Source organism: Geotrypetes seraphini, chromosome 8 (assembly GCF_902459505.1).
Source record: "Geotrypetes seraphini chromosome 8, aGeoSer1.1, whole genome shotgun sequence".
NCBI lineage: Eukaryota > Metazoa > Chordata > Amphibia > Gymnophiona > Dermophiidae > Geotrypetes > Geotrypetes seraphini.
The window spans coordinates 86,657,727-86,673,821 of NC_047091.1; the positions used below are offsets into that span (position 1 = coordinate 86,657,727).

General features: G+C 43.8%; 1 protein-coding gene across 2 annotated transcripts in view; it reads right to left on the reverse strand.

Annotated features, from left to right (window-relative positions):
* Positions 1 to 16,095, reverse strand: part of SPPL2B (signal peptide peptidase like 2B) — a 139,082-nt gene that overhangs the window by 20,221 nt on the left and 102,766 nt on the right. The window contains exons 13-14 of one of the 2 annotated variants that reach the window (XM_033955304.1): positions 8,453 to 8,530; positions 745 to 905 (exon numbers count right to left, since the gene is read on the reverse strand). In XM_033955304.1, the coding sequence (XP_033811195.1) occupies positions 745 to 905; positions 8,453 to 8,530 (239 nt within the window). Of the gene's footprint in view, positions 1 to 682; positions 906 to 8,452; positions 8,531 to 16,095 lie in introns of both variants that reach the window. The other variant, XM_033955305.1, reaches the window with a different exon arrangement.

The window sequence follows — 16,095 nt, forward strand, 5'->3', positions numbered from 1 at the left end:
AAGGTTTCCCCACCGTTCCGGCCTGCAAAATGCTTGCACAGGCCGGCCGCGAGTACCTTGCGTCTGGAACACTTTTTCCTTTTAAAAGTGCTCATTGTGCTGAAAGCGCCCTAGCTGCAAAAAAAGTGCCGGTTAGATGAAAAAAACCAGAAAAAAGGCAGTTATAAAGGGAAATGAGCCCTTTAGACCAGCACACCTCAGGATTTTTTTTTTTTTTACTTACAGAACAGACTCCACGGCAATCAAGCTGGAGGGCTGACCAGCTGAGGCCCCTCTACAAAAATATGGGGAGATGGAGGAAGGTGGGGGGAGGGACCCAGTATGAGACCTGCCAGGTTTAACACCTCCAAGGTCAGACAGATCCCCAAACAGGACCCGCCCAAGCTCTATCCAGCACAAAAGGGGAACCAAGAGTCCAAACACAAAAATCCAACAGGGCTAAGAGGGGAGCTGAAATTAGCCTACCACTCTGCTACTGGTGACTGAGGAAGACTGGATTAGTAGAGGGGATGCTATGCTGATATACAAGTTTGATCTCAGTCTCCACTTGCTGGTAGCAATGAGGTATAATACCCATCCGTAAGGAACTATATCAGTCTATCAAGCGATACAGAATAAATCATTTATAAAATGCAAATGATCTTTGTTTAATCAGATTGTAATGCTAAAACTTTTACTCAACTTTGACTGAGGATTTAAAAATTTAAGTATTCTCCAAGAGAGTCATATCAAACTGGTATTCACCACAAAACCGCTGCCGGTCCAGAATATGCCAAGTTCTTTGCGCCAGAGTGCCACAGCAAAACTGGTGATGAGAGTACAGGGAACCAGGTACAGTAGTGCAGGCTGGCCCCTCTGCATCAGTGCCAAGGCTACAAAAGTCACCAACAGGCCAATTCCATAAGCTATGACAGAAGAAAAGAAAAAATAAATTCTGTATAAATGCAATTACGGCATACAAATTTCTATAATATTAAACAATTGCTAGACCAGAAAGAAAAGCTTGGGCCAAGCTTAGTAGGAGCCATGAGAAGAACCTGGATCAATTTTCTGGCTTAGATCTTCTGTTCCCCAGCCAGCCTAGAGATGATGCACAAAAATCATTCATACCTTTTGGATCCATGAGTACTGTCACTGCAATGAATGGACGAAATGGAAAGGGATAAAAAATGAAAGTTCATGGCACCAGATCCCAGCCCTGGCTCTTACTGAACTGGAAGCCCAAATGAGAAGGAAAAAAAATGTTGAATCAAAGGAAAAACATATCATCTGAATGGAGAATTTATTAAGCAACTGAAAAAACAGCGTTCTTTTTCAGCAAAAAGGATAAATTAATACATTATTTATATAGGAGTGAGTTTTTTTAAAGCAGGCTTCTCAACTCAGTCCTTGGGGCATACCAAGTCTCATTGGGTTTTCTGGATATCCACAATGTAGAAGAAGGAATTGCATGCCAATCTATCTCATGCATACTCGTTGTGGATATCTAGACATCTTAATGGGACTTGGTGTTCCCCGAGGACTGGGTTGAAAAACCCTGCTTTAAAGTAAAGGGCGATAAGGCTTATACTGACTCCCAGACATTTGACTTACATTTGGTGAAATGTCAGTTGTCCTGTTTTCTTTTCTACCTTAACACTAGATCTGGCAGTTTCAGTTTCTGCCTCTGTGTTTTGGCTGTTTTCCTTCTTATCCTTCTAATCCAGCCATAGTGTCTGTATGTGTATGTGAGAGAAAAAAGTGGGTCACAAGTGGCTGGTAATACCAACATCCACTTGTGACCAAACCCTGTCCACCACTCCCCATCCTCAAACTAACCCTTACCCTAATATCCTAATACTTGGGATCTTCCCTTAACTCTAATACTCAGGGTTGCACAAACTTGGGGTCTCCCCCTAACACTCAGGACTGCAAAAACTCAGGGTCTACCACCCATCTTCTGGCTGATACATGACTAACTCCTCCCTTTTGTGGCACTTCAAGACTGGGACAAGCACGAATGGGTTTCCCTCACCTCTCCAACTAAATCCTTCAAGAGGGATAAGAGGAATACAGCCAGCAAATGAAGACAAAGGGCTAGATTCACAAACTGCCCAATTGGGAACAATCCGTGCCTGATCCGGGCAGGTCTGATGAATTCCCCAAACTATAATATGCAGATGGGGGTGATCGGAGGAACGCCCCCATCTACCTGCCCGGATCGCTCAATAGCGATCCCAGCCCATGCGCAGACCATCTGTAGATGGTCTGCGGATGCGCTGGACCTCTGGGCCCGGTAGAGAGATATATATATATTTTTTCTTTTTGGGAGCCCGTGGTTTTAACCCGCTTAAGCCCACGGGTTAAAACCATGGGCTTGCACTGCTGGGAAGGGTGGGAGAGTTGGGACAGGCAGGCGGGCGTTCGAGGCAGGTAGGCAATCCAGGGCAGCGGGAGAGTCAGGGCTGCAGGAGATGTTCGGGGCAGGCAGGAGATCAGGGCAGCGGGAGAGTCGGGGCTGCAGGAGGCGTTCGGGGCAGCAAGAGATCGAGGCTGACAGGGCAGAGAGCAGGGCGGCAGAAGGCAGGTCAGTCGGAAAGGGCTTGAGCGACTGGTTCTTAGCAGTTGCTTGTTTGTGATCGGCCAGCCCAGTCGGTGTTGCAGGGTTTTGGTTTGTGAATCGCGTCCCTGCCTACTTTGAATGCCGTTGCCCTCATTTGTATGCGCAGATCGGAGGATAGTTGGCAGAGAGGTAAGTGAATCGGGCCGGAGGGAAATCAGGGCGCAAAGGGGGTCACAAACTGATCGGTACACGATCAATTTGCTTTGTGTAATCTAGCCCAAACTCATACCAGCAAATCCAGTGTTAAGGTAAAAAAATAAAACAGTGCACCTGGTGCAAAAATACTGAAGCCAACATTTGGCCAAGAGTCTATGAAAGGACTTCTAGAGACAAAGAGATCTTCACTGGTAAGACTTTGCTGGGGAAATTGCTTGCAAACTTGGGGAAGCGGAGACAAAGTTAAATAGGTAAGCTTGGGAACTTTATTTTAAGTACCAGCAAGGGAGTTTAGGGGACAGCTGTTATAGTTCATAGGCAAGCATTTAAAGAGGAGGAGGTCTAGCCATCTTACTCAGAAACTCCCTAAACCTGAATATACTAGACAAAACGTCCACCCCTTACATGGATCTACTTGCCTGCCAACTTTCATGCACACTAAAAGGATCCATAACTTGCATGCTCTGCTACATAACACCAAGGAATTGGAACACAGCAAGACCCGAATTTGACGATTTTATATACTGAAATTCACTAATGGCAAGTTACAACCTAATCCTAGAAGACCTAAACCTCCATCTCAAAGACCATTCCACCAAGCAAGTAGAAAACCTACCGTCATTCCTCGAAGCCCTAACATACAAGATTTTAGACCCGCAAACCACACATGAGAAAGGTCACCAACTAGACATTGCAGCCTTCATGACCCAACAGCCAGAGATTCAAACATCAAATAGAAAGTGGTCTCAATCCCTCTGGTCAGACTACTACACATACTCCTTCAACATCAACTGGGCCAAAGACAAAAACAAACCAAAACCCCAAAGATCAACCTACAACTCACGTAAATACATCGACCCCTCCAAATTCTGGACTAAAACAGATGCAACAATCCAAGAATGCAACCCCAAGGACTTCATCTCAATATGGTGCAGGCAAATGCTACCACAGCTACCCTAGATGAGCTAGCCCCAATACAAACAAAAAACAGAATTAGCAGACGATCAGACAAATGGTTCGATAACAAACTACTCCTACTCAAAAGACAATGCAGATGACTAGAAAGAAAATGGAGAAAGAATAACTAAGAACTCACGAAAACAGAATGGAGAAAATTAAACCAACAATACAAGCTAAAACTAAAAGAAAGACACACTACACCAACCTAATAGGCAAAGAAACACAAGACACAAAAAAACTATTCCAAATACTAAAAGAACTCAGACATCAAACCCTATCTGGCCAATAACGACACGTCACCCCCTCAGCCACCCTTTCAGCTGAATATTTTAAAAACAAAATCACAACTGCCAGGACTCCCCTCACCGGAACCCCAACCCACCTAGAAGAGATCACAATGCCCCCCCACAGAAAAAGAATCAGCTGCGGCAGACAGAACTTGGTCCCACTTCCCCACTATACAATGGTCCAACCTTAACAAACCCTACAAATAATACAGCCAAGCAGCCTGCGACCTCAACCGCTTCCCTCCATACCTATTAAAATCCTCCAGTACCAAATTCCGTGCTCTCCTATTACAATGGATACAAACCATGCTTGCAGATGGCCTTTTCCAACAAGACCTCAGCAAAATCGTTGTCACCCCGATCCTAAAAGACCCTAAAGGAGCAACAGATTAACCATCCAACTACAGACCCATAGCCTCAATACCACTTTATGTCAAACTAATGGAAGGTCTAGTAGCCAAACTCCTCACCAGCTACCTAGAAGACCACAACATACTCCACCCTACACAGTCTGGTTTCAGAACCAAGTACAGCACAGAGACACTACTAGGTTCCCTCCTGGACACAGCTAGACAACACCTCAGGTAGAAATATGCTGCTTATAAAACTGGATCTCACTGCAGCATTTAACCTGGTGGACCATAACATCCTACTACAAATACTGGATACAATAGGAATCACAGATAAGGTACTGGTTTCAAGGATTCCTACAATCCAGAATTTACAGAGTAACGTTGAACAAAGAAAAATCAGAACCATGGTCCAACCCCTGCGGTGTACCCCAAGGATCTCCACTATCCCCAACTCTCTTCAATCTCCACATTGTAAACCTCGGCACTTGCCTAGACAAATTAGGCTTAACCTCCTATAGGTATGCAGACGATATCACCATTCTCTTTCCTTTTGACCAACCAACATCCTCCATGACAGACACACTACACAGGACACTTGAAACAGTAGCAACATGGATGAAAAATCACAAACTGAAACTGAACCCAGACAAGACAAAATTAATTCTCCTCAAAAATAATAAAACCCCAACCATAACAAATCTAGTAATAAACTCAATCACATACCCCATACAACCCACTCTAAAACTTTTAGGAATGACGATAGACATGCAACCACAAAACAACAAAACAATACAAAAATCATTCGCGGTCATGAGAAACTTAAGGCAAGTTTGAAAATTCTTTGACAGAACACAATTCCAGCTCTTGTCCTAGGTCTTCTAGACTGCTGCAAAATACTCTTTCTCCCCTGTCCTGCAACCATGATAAAACAACTACAAACAGTTCAAAACACAGCGCTACGACTTATCTATTCACTGAGGAAACACAACCACATCACGGTGGCATACCTCGACTCACACTGGCTCCCAATACAAGCAAGAGTACTATTCAAATTCTACTGCCTACTATTTAAAAGCATAAAAGGAGACAGCCCAGCCTACCTAAACAACTGCCTAATCCAAACTACCTCAACCAGACATAGGAGAACCCACAAACCGTTCACGCATCCCCCAATCAGAGACGTCAAAATGAAAAAAACTGTATGATGGCCTTCTAGCCACACAAGCAGAAAAACTAGACTACCAACTCTCCAATTTACTGATAACGACCCCAGACTACAAATCGTTCAGAAAAGAAATAAAAACCATGCTATTCAAGAAATCCTTGAAGACAAACTAACACTGCAAGACTCATCCCAATTCTCTGAAGCAACCTGCTCTACTCTTCAATTCCTCTGGAAATGGCCAGATAACTCCTTTTGTAATCCGCCTTGAACCGCAAGGTAATGGCGGAATAGAAACCACTAATGTAATGTAATGTAACTACAGTGGTACCTCAGTTTGCGAGTGCACTGGTTTGCGAGTGTTTTGCAAGACGAGCAAAACATTCTCAAAATCGGAGCCTCGGAAACCGAGCATGCCTCGATTTACGAGCACGCCCTCCCCCCCCCCCTCACGAACCAGCATCCCCCACGGGATCCAGCACCCTCCTCCGCTCGTGTCACACCCCCTCCCCGCCGCGATCCGGCATCAAAAAGGCACCCATCCACCCACATTTCTTACCCCCTTTTTTGAACCGGCACCAACGCACAGGATATGCCAGTGCTTGAAGATCTGCCTCCTTCGCACTGGGCCTTGAGCATCTGTGCATGCTCAAGGCCTTCGGGTTCCTGTTCTCTCTGAGATTTTCCAAGTGAGATATAAAGAGGTCATGGACATAAACGAGCTTGAAGGAGATAGAGTGGACCTTTCTTAGGACACATGAGAAAGGAAGAGAGGAAGGAGAAAGGAGTAGAGATGAGATTGGAGATGCTGTGGTGGAACCTGCACGAGTAGGGTGGGACTTGATTAGGAGGGCCAGGATTGGGATTGATATCACCGACAGAGAACAAAAGGAGCAAGAGGATACGAATTAATATAGGGGACGTATGGGGAGGGTAGCGCCATGGATGAGAAACAGACAAGGAGAGTGGGGATGGTTAAATGAGGAGAAAGTGTCGAAGCTTTAGGACTGCTGGTAAGAGTGCATTTTCCAAGCATCTCCTCTAGAGGATTGCTATGGAATGTGTTAATCTCCCTCCTACAAGTTGGTTGGATGATAGACTGTAGTTAAAAAGTAGGACCTAGTTTTGACTGGGCCACAGAGACAAACTAATAGGTTATTTTATCTATTCCTCATTGCTATTGATTCTTTGGCTGACTTGGTCTTTGGTAGCATGGGCTTATGGTAGGAGTAATGGTATTGATATTATCTTTTGTAAAGATAAGGTTTTTGATAAGTGTGACATAATACCTTGATGTAGTTGGTTGTTGGTCAATGTTAACTACTTATAGTGTTTAAAGAGTGGTACAGTTATCCTTTATCTTAGAGAACACTTCCTCCACTTTTTCACCAAACAGTTTTGCATGGGGTGACTACTAATATATCGTAAACATTCTCCCAAAGGACCTGACAACTTTAGCCAGGCCAGCATTCTGGCAGCAATAGCCACAGCTGCTCCCCTTGAAGCTGTGTCATAGTCATCTAAAGCTGATCATATCAAGTATAATATTTGGTGCAGTCTAAGTTATAGATCATGAGCGATATGGATTCCTCAGATGTCTGCATCTTCTACAGCACACACAACAAAGGAGTCATTGAGGCCTGTCCTTGGCTTCTGATTCAGTGCCTCTTCTCAAGAACAAAAATATTGTGTGCGTTGAATTAGTGTGCTGCAATTCTGACTCCAATACTTTTATGTTTTTGACAGCAGACTCACCCATCCATAGACTGATATGGGAAGCTTCACCTAATGCTATTTGATCTTTAAACACCTTTGATGTAGGGGAAGTAGAGGACGTCTGTCAAAGTTTATCCTGTTATTCAAAAAGTATTTTATGGATTGAAACACTAGATCCTTCAGGATATCTAAATATTTTAAAGCTCTGAGCAATATTGTTCTGGGGATAGATTTCTCTTGAGTTGAGAGAGAGCCCTTTTGCTAGTTTTGAGAAACTTGGGGTTTAATGGGTATTCTGGCTGCAATTTGTTTTCTGGCAGTGGTGGTGATGGCAACGATGGATCTGATGGCAAAGCAGGAGAGGCAGCATGGTGCCTTGGAAATGAAATATGAAGCTCCACCATAAGTCCTGCACATATGCAATACATTGCTCTAGGAAGCTTTTAGACCTTTATTTATATTTTCTCTGGATGGGCTTCGACTGAAGGCATCATCTACTTGTGAGGACCAATATCCGGCTTACACTCAGAACACTGATGACAGTAGTTTATCAGCTATACACAAATGGTCACATGAGCCACCTGTTGTGCTTGTGAAAGTTGCTCATAATCTGAAAGAAAGCCATTGCAGGTGTTCAAAACCCTCAGTGCTTCCATTCATCAGCTGGGGTGGCAGGTGCTATGCTTCCTGAATTGCTTTTTGAAGAACACATATCTATCGCTAGCTTGTGCTGAGATTGTGGTCTAGTTTGAGTAGAGACATGGAAATGGCATCCAGAAGAAATCTCTGGGATGGTTATTTTGACCATGACTTCCTTGGATAGAGAAAGTCTTTCTGCTTTTTACAGTATCTTTACTGATTCCAGTGAAACATATGCTTTTCCCTTTGAAAAGTTGGTTAATCATTGGAATAGAAATATTTGAACATTCTTCAAGTTGCACAGCTCTATGTACCAATAGTCCTAAGGGGAAGATGTCTTTGTGACAGAGTATTAGTGGTCTCTGAAGGATTCTTGGAACCCACATTATCTCAGTTCTAAGACTGACAACAATTTTTTTAATCCGGAGGAATATAACACACACTGAATACTGCAATAGAGACAGCTATTTTTATGGCACAGAGAACAGCATTGAAATTGCTATTTCTAATCCGATAGTTCTTAGTACAACACTAAAGACAGTTACAGCAAAAGTACTAGAGGCCGTTTCTTACATACCTATAGTGCAGGCTACAAAATAGATCCTGGATGACTGCATCTGAATATCAAACCTGTGACAGTATGCAACCAGCAAACCTGGCAAAGAGAGAAAATATGAATAAAAGGGTTCATAGTTCAGGAATGTTTCACGTAACTCCAGTACCAGCTTCTTGCCTTGAGCTTCATGTTAAAACTGATGTCACAGCAATTAATTCTTAAATAAAAGGTAACATATCTATGGATGAGCATTTTTCAAAACCTGGACATTATATCAATGACCTTATGGTTAAAATACTAAACTTTAAAACAATTCAGGAATGCAAGACCTTTAAAGTTAAAGGGGTAACGAATAAGATAAAATAAGACTTACCTGCTAATTACCTTTCCTTGAATATCTCTAGACCATTCCCAACTATGCCCTCCTACCGGCAAATGGGGAGGCTGAGAACAACTAACATCACTCAATAAGGTAGTGTGCTGCCTTGAGACAGCCACTATTTCTGCTGACAAAGCTAGCAATGGTAAATAACAGTCTTCCCAATAACAACCTAAAGAGGGATGGAAACAACCATAAGATTGCACAAAGGAGCCTTTTCATTGCATTATAACAGGCTCCCTTCGTTATTTCAAACTTTTTTTTTTTTAAACATAAAACCAAATAGAATTCGGCAAAACTGCTGGAGCTCAATCAAGAGCTAGTGGAATCAACTCTTCTGTATTATTCACATTATCTACTGAGAGAAATCACAGGAAAATAATTCTGAACATCTGTCTTCATAGGACGGGTTTGAGAATAATCTGGAGATATTCAAAGAAATAAGTCTAATTTCAATTTCCTTATTGTTATTTTCAGACCATTCTCAATAAGTAGGAAGTATCAAAACAGTACTTAACAAGGGTGGGAATCAGAAACCCCCTAGATAGAACAGAAACCTGGAAGACTGCCTCCTGGTGAGCATGAATATCAAGATAGTAATACTTCACAAAAGAATGGATGACCAAATCACTGACTTGCATGTGTCTTATATCGGAATCAAAGAAAATTCTGTCTAGGAGGAGACTTGTGTCTGGGTAGAGTGAGCCTTGAGCTCAGTAGACAGTTGTCCGTGGTATGGAGATCTGATTCACTTACAGATTGTGGCTCCTCTCCAGCTGCCCTTCATGGACAGCCTCATTTAGGGGCCCATTCAGATCCCAAACATGACTTGGTTTTTACTTATGGTCTGGCTATTGAAAAGGCATGGTGAAGGTACGAAGGTATTCTTCAGGAGTGGTTTTCACCTTGCTCTTCCACCTTAATCTTCAGATTGAAAAAAGCAATAAGATTATACTGGCTTCCCATAGAAGGGAGAATACTTTGTAGGGAAGGGAGAATCTATTATACTTTGTAGAAAAGAAGAATCTATTGATTTCTATTTAAAATATGATTTGGAGAAACTCCTGATTATATGCCACATCTTGTTAAATTTTCTAATAACCCATCTTTGAACCTAAGAAACAATGATACTTTTCAGTATCCAGTTATTAGGAATATTAGATACAATAGAACTTTTAACTCCACATGGGCATATCAAGCAGCAAAGTTGTGGAAAGCATTATCAACTAATATTAACCAGCAATCTAATTTTAAATTTTCAAAAAAAGACCTAAATACCTATCTTTTTCAAGAATTTGTTATGAATGATTCCTAAATATTGTAATACTTTTTTAAAATTTGTATCACCATAATTACTTTTGTAAACCGCTGTGAATTTCATGGAGGTACTAGCAGTATACAAATAAAGATTGTATTGTATTGTTTCATTTGTTGTTAGTGGTTTAAAGGTGTTCCATATTTGGTCTTGTTGAGAATGATGTATGTAGTTTGCTTTTTCAATTTCTGCTTGTACTGTTCTGATTTTTGGGAGGAGGAAGTCTGCGAGATCTTGGGCAGTTGGTTGGGACTATAAATCATGGTTTCCCTTCTCTGGTGATGCTGGGGTACAAGGCAAAATAATTTCTTGTGTCAATGGTTTTATTTTCTATTTCTTGGGCATAATAGTTTTTCTTGACCTCTAAGATATTAAAATTGATATTTGTTGATCGCCATCCTCCATTTTGTCTTGCGGTCAGGCATCTTGCTTTTCTACCATTGTCTTTCCAATCTCTGGCAGGTTTGCTTTTCTTTTCTCAGTTATTCTTAGAGGGTCTGCTACATTTTACGTTGAGTTGGTGTACAGGGGTGAGAGAGTCTAGGGCACTGTTCTTCAACCGCCGGTCTGCAGACCGGTGTCGGTCCGCAGGAAATTTCTACCGGTCCGCGCAGGGCCAGCGAGATTGACTAACTTCAATTTCCTGCCGGTCCACGAAGGGCCAGCATGATCGACAAGTTATTTTCATCAGGTCCGCGCTGGGCCGGAGAGATCATGGGGAGCCTCCGACAGTGGCTTTCTTCCCTCTCTGCAGCTCTCCTTTACTTACCAGTGCAGCGATTCACGAAGGCAGCCTTGGGGCTTTTGCTAAATTGCGGCTGCCTCTGATGATGCAACTTCCTCTTTCCTCAGAGGCGGTGCGACCCAACAAAGGACCCGAGGCTGCCTTCCTGAATCGCTGTGCTGGGAAGTAAGGAGAGCTGCTGGTAGGGGAAAAAGCCACTATTGGAGTCTGGGAAGTTGCTGGGCAAGGGAAAAAAGGGACAGCTGCAACTGGAGAGTGAGAAGGAGAGATACTGCTGGGAGGGGAGGAGGGAAAGGAATCTGGGAAACTGCTGGGCAAGGTAAAAAAAGGGTCAGCTGCTAATGGACCTAGAGGGAAGGAGAAGGAGAGATACTGCTGGGAGGGGAGGAAGGGAAGAGAGTTACTGCTGGACAGGAGGAGGAGGGAAGGGAGAAGGAAAAAAGGAAGGAAACAGCTGGCAGGGAGATTAGAGGAGGGGAAGGGGAGAGACAGGCATGAGAAAGTAGAGAGATTGATGATGGGAAGGGGTCAGCAGAAAAATAAGCAGAGAGGGACAACGATGGTAGATCTGGTGTAGGAGAGATACAAATGAACAGAGCAGTGAAGCTGGAATGAATCATGTAAAAAGGAGAGAGGGGGCGCAGGCTGGATGGAAAGGGGAGAGGGGCATAGAAAGAAGACAGATACCATATGGAAGGGGAAGTGGATGGAAGGGGCAAATGCTGGATTGAAGAGACAGAGAGGGCAGACCCTGGAAGGAAGAGAGTGAAAAAAAGATGAAAGCAGAAATCAGACACGACAAAAGGTAGAAAAAATATATCAGATTTGAAATATATATCCTGCTAGAGCTGGTGTTAGACATAACTGGGGACTGCAAAGCCCAGGCAGTGCTTCTTTAGCTTCCAGCTGGCTTAGGGCGCTCTCTGACCAGGGGGCAGTTGCCCTAGTTGCACTCCCCTAAAACCATTCCTGTCATGTGTGACTGCAGCATTCTGTTAGCATGATATTTCTGTGTAGCATTCTGTAATAATTTGGCTTGTTCAGTTTTCTGACAGGGGAAACAGGGGTTTTGTTGATCCTTGCTCTGTATTATTTGTATTTATAAAATGACAATTGTACAGAATATTGTTTCTTTTTATACTTTAATAAAATACATTCAATATAAAATCATAACTGAGGCTTGTGTGGATGGGATCAGATGATTTGCGGGGACCGAGCTCGCGGAGATGGGGCGGAAACGGGGTTTTTAAATTTTAGTCCTAGTAGTTTGCTGGTCCACAATATAATTCTTTTATTTCTGCCAGTCCACGGGTGTAAAAAGGTTGAAAAACACTTGTCTAGGGTGTTCATGAGTAGTTTGTTCCAGGCTGATAGCATTGCAATTGCTGAGCCGATTGTGTCGGTTAGAGAAGCAGCGACTTTGTTCCAGAATTCGGTAGGATTTATTCTACCTCTTACTAGTTTATTAAAGTAGGATGAATTGCTGGATGTGCTTGCCAAGTGGAGATGTAGTTTGAATGAAAGAAGATAATGGTCTGACCAGGGAACAGAAGACCAGTTAGTACTGCTGATGAGGCCAGGGGGTATGGAGACAATGAAGGCAAGAGTATATGGCCTTTTTTGTGTGATTAGCAAATCATCCAAATATGGGTGCACCTGAATCCCCGCCTTGCAGAGATGTACTGCAATTACCACCATCACTTTGGTAAAGGTGCACAGCGCTGGGCCTAGACCATAAAGTAGGGTGGAAAATTGGAAATGCTGTTCCAGAACATGGAACCTCATGTACCTCCTGTAAGCCAGAAAGATGGGAATGTGAAGATAGGCTTTCATCAAATCTAGAGAGGCCAGAAATTCCCCCGGCACTACTGCCGTAATGACTGAGCGAATAGACTCCATGTGGAATCAAGGCACTTTCAGTGCTGCATTGACCAACTTAAGATCCAGAATTGGTCTCCAGTCTTCTGAGTCTTTCTTCTTCCGGGACAGGCTTTATGGCTCGAATATCCAGAAGCCTATCGTTGCACGGCCAACTGGCCAGGGAATCTACAAAAAGGTTTGGCAAAGGGAAATGGAACTCGAACTTGTAACCCTTTTGAACAACATCCAGGACCCAGCGATCTGCACCCAGATCCTCCAGTAAGCTGATAACCTTCCCCCTATGTGGGGAGGCTCAGCCACTGACCTGGCATTATTGAGCTTTCTTTACAGCTGGAGAGGAGCGAGAACCAGAGGCCTGCTGCCTTCTGCCACACTTATGTCTTGACCTCTGAAAAGACCTTTGGGCTGCCTGGCCTCCCAAGTATGGACAGAATCTTTGGGAGCTTCAAAAATTCCCACCCTTCTTATGGCTTGGGGGGTCTGCTGTCCAGTAAGGCTTTAGGGCGATGGTCTGTCACATTAGCCTTCAGGTCATCCAAATTCTTTTTAAAGAGCATCTGACCCTGAAAGGGAAGCCTGCTCACTGTGGTCTTAGAATCCAAAATGTCCTGCCCAATGTCTGATCCAGAGCATTCTGTAGGCGGAGATACAATAGGCAGAAACCTTGCTACTGACTCTGATCATGTCATATACAGCATCTGCCACATATTTCTCGCTTGATAGAACCATCTGGGGGAGTCGTCATCGTCATCCATTGTCAGAATCTGGCTTAACTGTGTATGGCACACATGTGTCACAAAGGAAGCTGCAGATGCAGCTTAATGCCCAAACCAAAGGCCTCAAATTGTCTCTTGAAAACTACATCCACCTTTTGATCCTGTGCATTTTTTAACATCACATTCCCTTTGCTGTGTAAGGAAGTTTGGTGACTTGGGCCACCAGCAAATCCACTTTAGGTTGCACAAACATCTGTTGAAATTCAGAAGCAAGCGGGTAGAGCTTAACCATAGTCTTAGCCACCCACAGCAAGCCCTCCATGGACTGCCAGTGTTCCATAATCAGCTTAGTGATGTCAGAGTGTGAAAGGAAGAATGTGGACAGAGAACAGAGCTGCTCATAACTGAACACTGTGAGGTGGAGGCTTGCAGGGATTCCAATTTTAATTCTCGCAATGAATCCACAATAATGCCCGGGATTGAGGCAGCTTTAAATAGGTGCCACCCAGTAGGGTTCTCCCCCTGGTCAAGGGTGACCACCGCCTCCTGACTGCTGGTCTCATTCTGAGAACCAGACTCTGCCAGGGAGGATGCAGCTCTCTGGGACAATAGTGGCATAGAATCAGACCTCCAATCATCCCAGTCGATCTCTGACTGGATATCCTGGTCCTGTGCTAGGACTTTTTCTGATTGGAGAGAGACCTGTGGGAACATCCCTATATCTGCAGCCACAGATGCGCCTGTAGCAGATGCTGGAAGACCTCAACAATTTAAATAGGCATTCCACATCAGGCTCATCAAATCTGGGGTAAAATCATGTACTGGCGGCCCAAAAGACACCTGCAGAGGTTCCCTGTGTTCCTCTTGGTGAGAAGGTTGGATCTTGAATGTGATGAGGTGTGGGATTGGGAGCAGAAATATAGAGCTAGAAAGGCCTGAGGGGTCCATGTCCATCCTTGTTAATTTTAAGCAAAATCAAGGGGGTTTGAGGCATATAGAGGCTTTAGAAAAAAAAATTGGGGAATTCAAGATGGCCACCATGGCAGAAATCTTGCCTACAAAAACAGCCCGAGGGAGAAATATTAAAAGAAAAAAAAAAAACCACTCAAAAAGGGGTTTCTAGAAGTGGGGGACCCTATCCTTTGTTCATGGAACCTGCAAAACACCAGAATACATACACACACACACCCATATTTTCCCCATAGGCTGCAAAAGCCTTACTTACTGTGCCATATGGTGCCTGCCTGCTTCAGCACAGAACTATAGCTGGAAAACTGGAGAAGACCTTTGCCTCAAATTTTCTCCACAAAATGTAGTCTTTGGGCTGTCAGTCAGACTGAGCCTCAATCCCCTCACACTGCGGTGGGGGGAGGACCATATAGCCAGACAACGACTAAGACCCGGTGAACTGGAATGGAGCCAAACAGCCTGAGCTGGAATAGGTGGCGAAGTGCACAGATGGATCGGCAAATGGCTAGAGAACAGAAAACAGAGGGTGATCATAAATGGGAAATTCTCGGATTGGGAGAAGGTGACTAGCGGCGTGCCCCAGGGCTCGATTCTTGGACCCATCTTGTTCAATATTTTTATAAATGACCTTGAAGAGGAAACGACATGCAATATAATCAAGTTTGCAGATGATACAAAATTATGTCGGGGGGTTGGCTCTCCAAGGGACTGAGAGGATCTTCAGAAGGATCTGAACCAGCTGGAAAAATGGGCAATAAAGTGGCAAATGAATTTCAATATAGACAAATGCAAAGTGATGCATCTGGGAAAGAAAAACAAAGAACATGAATATAGAATATTGGGTGCGACATTAGCCAAATGCGAAAAAGAAAGGGACTTGGGGGTCCTGATAGAAAGAACCCTAAAACCATCAGCTCAATGTGCGGCGGCAGCAAAGAAAGCAAACAGGATGTTGGGCATGATTAAAAAGGGGATCACGAGTAGGTCGGAAGACGTCATAATGCCACTTTACAGAGCAATGGTCAGACCACATTTAGAATACTGTGTCCAGCACTGGTCTCCATACCTCAAAAAGGATGTGACTTTACTGGAGAGGGTGCAGAGGCGAGCCACAAAACTAGTCAAAGGTATGGAGAATTTGAGCTACCAAGAACGCCTCAGAAAACTGGGACTGTTCACCCTCGAAAAGAGAAGATTGAGAGGGGATTTGATAGACTTTTAAAATATTAAAAGGATTTGACAAAATAGACCAGGAAGAAGCATTACTGACATTTTCAGATGTGACACGGACAAGAGGTCATAGCCTGAAACTGTGTGGCAGCAGGTTCAAGACAAATGTCAGGAAGTTCTATTTCACACAGCGAGTGGTGAGCGCTTGGAATGCTCTCCCAGAGGAGCTTGTGGCAGAGACTAGTGTTCAGGGTTTCAAGCGCAAGTTGGATGCACACCTTCTTGCAAATCATATCGGGGGATACGGGAAATCCGGGTCTCCAACAGAAAGCACCTAACTGGGCCTCCGCATGTGCGGATCGCCGGACTAGATGGACCTAGGTCTGATCCGGTGAAGGCGTTTCTTATGTTCTTATGCACTGATAGAGTCAGGAATGAGAGCTAGTTAGAGGGAATGGACCCTGAGCTCCAGCTACTGATGAGTCAGGA